At 45.6% G+C, this 8,172-nt stretch overlaps 1 protein-coding gene across 1 annotated transcript; it reads right to left on the reverse strand.

Moving 5' to 3' along the window:
* Positions 1-2,675: 2,675 nt before the first annotated feature.
* Positions 2,676-7,737, reverse strand: LOC119456644 (uncharacterized). The gene is made up of 4 exons (XM_037718470.1): positions 7,716-7,737; positions 6,200-6,392; positions 4,898-5,089; positions 2,676-2,705 (listed from the first exon to the last, which is right to left on the reverse strand). Exons 2-4 carry the CDS (start codon positions 6,371-6,373, stop codon positions 2,676-2,678), a joined length of 396 nt encoding a protein of 131 aa, XP_037574398.1. The 5' UTR covers positions 6,374-6,392; positions 7,716-7,737.
* Positions 7,738-8,172: the final 435 nt, after the last annotated feature.

Genomic DNA, 8,172 nt, shown 5'->3' on the forward strand with positions numbered 1-8,172 from the left:
CCGCGAAGTAAGCGAGCGCCGGTAAGCGCCGGAGGAGGAAGGCGCCTGGAGGCGAGATGAGAATCGCCGCGTTCGCGCCCTTTCCGTCGTGCTTCGACGCCGCAGTGCTGGCTGTGCATGTTCGCGGCGTCCATACGCGTGCGCGTAAACCGCGCTCACGATGTAAAATGTCACTAAAACTTTTATTTCCCTCGCACAGCCGCGGTGATGATGATTTAATGGCATCCCCTTTGAAACCGGGCGGTGACAGTCACCTAGCCTGCTTTATTTAATCAGGTATGCTATAGATGTTTCTTATCTAGCATTTTAACAGCAAAGCTGTTCTTAGTCGACCCTTCGCCGTCTGTCCGGCGTCACGCAGGTCACGTGATCAGGAGAGGAGAGCCGCGCCGTGGGAGGGTAGGTCACGTGACCCGCAGAGGAGAGGCATGCTGGGGGAGGAGGTGACCAATGAGAGGCCGCGCAAGGAGGAGAGGCGATAGAGAAGGTGTTTCTGTGGGGCGCGCCCTTTCTGATCACACGCAACGCATAGAGCTGCTGCCGACGCCGTCCACATTTCCCCGCGTTCGCACCGAACGCGCGCAGGTGCCCGTGACTGCAGCCGATGCCTCTGGCGGCGGCTCGGCAGGTTTCGACCAGTGAACTGGACACTCGTCGAGAAGCGTCGGAAGTCGCTGCCTCTTATCGCCTCGCAACATTTCAATATAACTTCCTGTTGTAGATTTGTGTTTAAAGTACATACGCAATTGCATCACATGCAACACATGCACTTGTAACACTCGTAACGCTCGATGTAACATGGCTTCGCTGTTCGACCATCTTCACGGAGTGGAAGGGGCGGTGATATTTTTTTTAAGGGTGTGTTTGATCCATCCGCATTTAACTTCGCACAGAGTTTCCATATCCTCTGACCAATTTTATCTAAATTTAGTCTGGTGGATTTTATACTTCTGCCAGAGCAGTGGGCTCAATTCTCCCCGCCCCCTCGTTAGAAACACTCATAACACTATATATAGAGTGCTTGCATACGCAATTCATTGTGAAAGCCCCAATTACCCATCTACTTTGAACTTTACCTACACATCCCGCATTATATTGTCCTTACAGTCACCAAACATAAAGAAGCTGCCCCCTTTAGTCAAGTGCGGACACCAGGTGCATGAAACAGTAAAAAAAATGACGGTTCAATAATTATTCATAACGCTTCTAAGTAAGCCAGAAACGTGAAAACTACGCGACACATTGCACTTGAATGCTGCATATTTCTTCATGTATAAAATATCTGAAATGCCGAGTTTTCTTGGGACATTGTGAAACCTAGCTAATAACAGCAGCGTAATATTTCGAATACTTGCTTACAATTTTTAGGCTGTATTTTATAAACATGCATTTACCATCGCACATAAACTTGGCGTATTGTTCCCCCTAGGTTCGCAAAACCTGACCTCATTTGTAGTTGTAATTACACCAGCACAGCTATTTAGGTTTTACACCGACCCGCCGTGGTTGCTTAGGGACCATGGTGTTGGGCTGCTAAGTACGAGGTCGCGAGATCAAATCCTGGCCACGGCGGCCGCGTTTCGATTGGGGCAAAATGCGATAACACCCGTGTACTTAGATTTAGGTGCACGTTAAAGACCCCAGGTGGTCGAAATTTTCCAGAGTCCCCCACTACGGCGTGCCTCATAATGAAATCGTGGTTTTGGTACATAAAACCCCATAAAAATAAATGTTTTACGCCGCTCGTGAAACAGACTAATAACAGTATGGAACACTTGTGTACGTATTCTACTCGAAAAGGCGCATTTAACACGCCCATTTGGAACATTGCCTACACATTATCCATTCCATACATATTCCCCTAATTTCCCCATGATATAAACAAGATGCATCTACGCATCACAGCGGAAGACGCTGGCTTCGACGCTAGCAGGCATTAGCAGGTGAACATTGTCCGAAAGTAATATTTTGTCCGCAATATGTATGACCGTACAGTAGCATCAATACTGTTGCGACTGGAGGTGCGAAGATATGTGTTTTCCATTCAGCAGGCAGAGTCAGGGAATGTGGGGCTGGGCCCGACACCCAAGACGGTTCCACACAACTTTATGTTACATCATTTACAAGATCTTCTCGAGAAATACGGAACATAAGAGGTTCGCATTCACATTCAAGCTGTCAACGATCTTCACCAAGCGTCCGTCCCCTCTTTTAACCCCTTCGTTCTCTTTATCCTGGCGCCTTCACCGAATCCGGCGTCAGGAGACGGATGTCACCATGTCCCGCATATCCGGAGGTGGGTAGCAGTTTTTCTCTGAAAAGAGCTTTATGCCAACCACACCTCACTGGGCACGAACGGGGGAGGAGAGAGTCACACTGACCCCATCTCCGGCGCGGCAGTGCGGGCGGATGACGAGTGACCTGAAGGAAGGTCCCCTACCGGCAGAGCCCAACTACCAGCCATGATTCGTCATGGCCAGTATGGCTCGGACGGGGCCGTCGGCTCGTTGACAGCTCATTCATTATCTCCGTGAGTGACCGCTTTCGAGGGTAAACGGCCGATCACAACAATACAAGGGCTGCTCTGGACTACCTGAAGATAACCGGACTACTTTAAGGAAATTGCACTGTGTTAGTGTATATGCATCTCTTCCTGTCCTCCTCATAATCTTTCATCACTCTTTTTTGTCCCCTTTCCTTTTCCCCTGTGTAGAGCAGCAGGCCAGAGCGTGCTCACGCAGGCCTGACCTCTCCGCCTTTCTAATAAATTATCTCTCTCTTGTTTAGCTCACCGAGGGCACCGGAGAAACAAACTACGAATCTCGTATGATGCACGAAAAACACATGGAAAAACGAGGGTTTTTCCATGCTATATAAATGCAGTATAAATCCATGCTGCTATAAATGCAACACTTGCATTTATAGCAGGAAAATGAAAATTTCGCAACGTGTTGCGCCTTAAGTTCTCCCCATTTTCATGGAATATCAAGTCCGTATCTCGTGCTGGTGTTTCAGGAGTCTGCGAAACATTTTGATAAGCGGCAGTATGACACCCTGGAACGCTTCAATGAGTAACTTTCTACAAAGGCTGTAATGAACCTACACAGAATAAGCATTTATCGCTCGTCACTCGGAACATTGCTTCGTACTTCGAATAATTCTAAACACCGCGTCCTGCGTAGTTTACCGAGGATACTGGGACAAAACAGCTAAATGCCATGTATAAAGCATACAAATTGGAAGAAAGTGAGTATTCAGCAACTGGTTTTCAGCGCACGTAAGCAGCCTACACAGTTCAAATTTTCAGTAAACGTCACTAAAAAGTGGCCCTCACTTCAAAATATGAAATATCTGCTGTTTTGGCTCCCGCTGGGGGAAGCAGAAGGCACGGCTCATTGATTTCACGATTCGGCATGTGCCACGGCATGTGCCACTTCCAACTTTATCACTAGTTATAGATGGCCTCTGTATCCTGTTCACCACTACTTCGAATGAAATTAGCTTGGCTGCTCCGGATACTGTACCGGGCAGTATAGAATTCTGCTGCTTTTACTATATCATCAAAATTGCTTATTGCATTTTCTGCTTATCTTTCACGGCATACATCTTGCCTTGACCTATGCCAAGTTTTCTTCTCACTGATTTCATGCTACGGCCATTTTTACTGCTTCCTCAAGCTTTCCCACCTTATAATTTCGAATATCCTTTACTTGTTGATCCGTTTTGACACTTCAGCGCATTATATCTGATCTCTTCAGTTCGACACGTTCATGTGTGGTCATTTCTTTATTAGGTCCTTTGTCAGTTTGGACAACTTACCTACTGGTTCTTGGTGCCTTACCTCTCACTTAGGTTGCTGCTTCTGAAGTCAGCCTAGTTACATTTTCCTTAATTAGCTCTATTTTGTCTTCATACTCATGTTCTAAAGCTGCATACTTGTTTGCGAGCACCAGCCCGAACTCGTCTGCTTTTACCGTTACTGCGTGTACATTTACCTGTTTCTTCTTTACTAATTTTTCTCTCTCCAAATTGAGAGAAATCCTAGACCTCACTAACCTATGGTCACTGCCCTTTACGCTACCTAACAGTTCTACATCCCACACTATGCTGGGAGCAGCAGAAATTATGAAATCTAATTCATTTTTTAGCTTCTCTGTTAGAGCTTTATCCAGGTCCACTTCCTGTTACTGCGCTTTCTGAAGAAGGTATTCATTATTCGGAGTCTATTCCTTTCCGCGAATTCTACCAACATTTCTCCTCTAGTGTTTCTATAATTGATGTCGTAGTTGCCAATTGTTTCTTCCCCAGCTCGTTTTTCTCCAACTTTTGCGTTGCAGTCGTGTTGGACTATAGCTAGGATACTGAGTTTGCACCTTTCTCATTGTTAATTGAACATCTTCATAAAGCTGTTCTATTTCTTCATCATCATGAATGGAGGTTGGAGCGTAGGCTTGTACATGCCTTTATTCTATACGTCCTATTCAGCTTTGTTACGACGACCGCTACTCTCTTATTAGTGCTGTAGAATTAATCAATGTTGCCCGTTATATGTCCTTACGGATTAGAAATCCTACCTCGTATTCTCTCCGATCTGGAAGACTTCTGTAGCAGAGGACGTGGCCGCGTATAGTCGGAACCCTATAAGCCTCGCCAGTTCTTCTAACCTCACTAAGGGCAACAATTTCCCAGGCAGTGCCTGATAATTCCTGAAAGAGCCCTGCTAAGCTAGCCTCACTCAGGAGGGTTCGCGTGTTAAACACTGCCAGCTTCGGTTTCCGATCAGATAGGGAAGTATATGTTCGCTTAAACGAAATAAAAGGAAACTGAACGATGTGATTTGACGTCCCTTAACTGGACTTTTAGTTTCTACAATAAAGGTGTCTCTTGGTCGACGGGCCTGTGGACTTCGATCCTTGGTTGTTTTCGTGATGACGATTTTCTCGCTTGCCACGGGGTGCTCCATGTTTGGCGGCAGTTCGTGTTCCAGGGGAAGGAGCTCGATGCAGGCCGCCCGCCATGGGAAGTCACACACACTCAGCTTGTGGTTGAAGTGCAGGGCATGAGGATACTCGATCAGCTCTGGGACACCCTGCAGTGACAGTTTTGTTATATTGAGAGATCAAAAAGTGTTGACAAAACTTTGCCGGCAATTCAGCAAACTTCATTGGTTTTCTGCGACCTTTTCACGACTATGCTTGCGGGATCAGTGCCATAGTAGTACAGCTGCTCTGCTAGAGTGATTGACCACAGATAATACTGGCAACTTGACTTCCGTACTTCTGGCAGGTACATTACTTAGAAATAGCGAAAGCACGCCAAACGTTGGAGTTTGTATATAGTGAACTCATTGCACCTAAATATTGAGAGGAACGTTCCGCCTCTTTAAAGACCAGGGATTCTTGTTCCGTGGCTATATTACTGTGTATAATTTATGACGGCGCTCAGGTAGGTTTCAGCCTGTGATGGCTCAGTTCTCGCTGACAAAACAGGAACGGAAGTACACAGAAATTTGTTTATGCTACACCGGGCTCCAGACAAAATATTTGATAACTTTGTGCTTAATTGAATCGTGAATGTCTTATCAAAAGCATGCACTCAAGCTTTGGACCCACGAGGCGTCCATATCCTGCTAGCGGTTTTTAAAATTTTGTCTCTTTGATGAGCTGTGCAAGATTATGGGTGCGCAGATTTGAAGAGGGCCTTCAAAGCGCTTCGGCAGAATTTTACTCCGGTCGTAAAAATGCTCTGAATGCTTTTGATTTCGTGTTTATTGCCGGTGAATGTGTATTGCATACACATACATTTCAAGCGTGAACAGAAACGAAGCAATGCGCAGGAATTAAGAGGTTACGTCAGTCAGTAACGTCTTTCTTAGGTGTTCGCTCCTATTATATTGATTCACAAGATACGGAAGTTCCACCTTGACAGCTTGCTCCACGCAAAATTATGCAAAACATTGAAAATTTTATTGCTGTGATGTCCAAACTGAACAAAGATTTGGTTTGGGGGCTCTTCTGCACTGTGGTTATCTATACCGGTTGGGACTTATGACCAAAACAGGGACAGTGGTTGTCGGTAGACATTGACGGAAACTAAATGCCCATGTCAATAGTTCCAATCAAGATGCTGGTGTCTACGTTGTCTTTCAGTACATAAAAGTATAAGGTTACATGCGCCATTCACCAGGGGGGACCTTCACCTGAGAACACAGGTAGAACGTGGAGCAGTTGTACAGGTTCGGCAGCAGGGTGGCGTTGACTCCCTTGTCATCCACGACAGGGCAAACCACGAATTCCTCAACTTTGGCCGCTGAGTTGTCTGCCATAGCCATGACAAATGCCACAAAAATGGGCACGATCACTTTTGCTTGCATGGCTAATTTTTGCGACTTCCTGCGCAAGAATAATGCCAATGGAGTTCCATATATAATTTTGCATGTACTGATTGATTGTAGGAAAAAAAAAGGTAGTTCAAGGATGTGTTCTCTCAACAAGTGCAACTCTAGGCTGACCGTGCATAATGAGGCCATTATCTCGAACGTGAAGGATGTACTACGAGAACTCTGCTCACGCGTAAAAGAAGGCTACTGCTGAGACACGAATTGGAAGGCACAATATACAGATAAATTACTGGAACCAACAAGAATGAAACCAAGCAAAATAGGCAAAGGCTCAAATTAACAGAGCTCAATTTCCCAGCTACGTGCCCACAAACGTGACGTGACCGTTGCGCAGTTGTGCCTAGATGTCTCGCAAACATGCGAAGTGCTTTGTGAAAGCGCTACGTAGGCATAAACTTCAACTTAACTAGCTTTCTTTGCGCGATCGCGTGACTTTTTATCCGAAGGAAATGCATACGGCAAACTCTGAACGAATACGATTCTAATGAGGGTAGAAGCTTGGACGTGTTCGCAATTCATCACGAAACAAGCACAGTGCAAAAGACGGGGACACTATAGAAAGACACTCACAGTGCAGAGACACATACGTATCTGAATTTCTATATATCTTGTTCCTGTTTTTTGCGCTGTGCTTGTGTCGGGATATAATGCATTGAACTGCCTACATACCCGCTGGTGGTAATGAACTTCAGGTAGTCAAAATTAATGCAGAGTCCTCCGCTGCCGCGTGGGTCATAATCGGATCGTGGTTCTGGCTAGTTAAAACTATCAATTGATTAATTATTCTTCGAGCAGCTAACCCTGTTATGCGTTAACACAGTTCCACACCAAATGAAATTAAAACAACTTGTTCAACCTTATTTTTGCTCATGGAGAATAAACTTGTACAAGAACAATAAAATGTTGGATTTTCACGCTTGTGATATTGTAACGAAGATTTTAGTAATTGGTTTGATGAACTATCAATGATTTGACACTCTGCTTAGCATATCGAAAACGCTACTATAAGCTATGTGTAAAGTTTCTCGTGCTTAAATCTGAATTTCGAGGTAATAAAACGGCGCAGCTAGCATATGTGATACGTTGGGTGTCGCAGAATTGACTCCACCGGAACGTCGACAGTCGAGCAGTTTCGACTTTCGCCTGCGCAAAGGTCTCTATGTTTAACTTAAGAAATGAATTCTGGCCGAGACTTAACCTGCGCATAGTCTTTTTATACCAATCTGAGATGCCTGCGACTCGAAGTCCCGTTAAAAAACTCTTTAGAAAGGAGTGCACTTGGATGTAATACTAATGAGGTTATTTTTGTACCCACCAGCTACTGCTTGCACGGCTCCACGTTTGCTCGAGAGCGTGTCAGTCAGCGTCGGCCGGTGGTCTTAAGTACCGTGCGAGCAATCAGCTAAAAAGCAGTTTACAACGCTAACAAGATTGATAAGCTTTGCATGGCGTCATTCGTGTGCGGATTTTCAACAGCCTCAATTGTGATGAGCGGACCTCGTACCATTTGTTGGTGATGGACCCGTCCCTCAATGGACTATATATAATCTGAGAGGAGCAGTTGCATCATAGTTGACCAATCGTCAAAGGCTCCCGCGGCTAGCGAACCCTATGGCCGCTCGGTATTCGTGGCCGTAGCCGGTCAAGGTTCTCTCAGTGTGCAGTTTACCGTCGCAGCGAAGAAAGGGCTTTGCAGCGAAGTTCACAAAACACAAAGAAGACCTCGATCGTTGTGTCCAGTAATAACGACACCACGTGTCGAATGAACGAAG

Source organism: Dermacentor silvarum, chromosome 6 (genome assembly GCF_013339745.2).
Source record: "Dermacentor silvarum isolate Dsil-2018 chromosome 6, BIME_Dsil_1.4, whole genome shotgun sequence".
NCBI classification, from domain to species: domain Eukaryota; kingdom Metazoa; phylum Arthropoda; class Arachnida; order Ixodida; family Ixodidae; genus Dermacentor; species Dermacentor silvarum.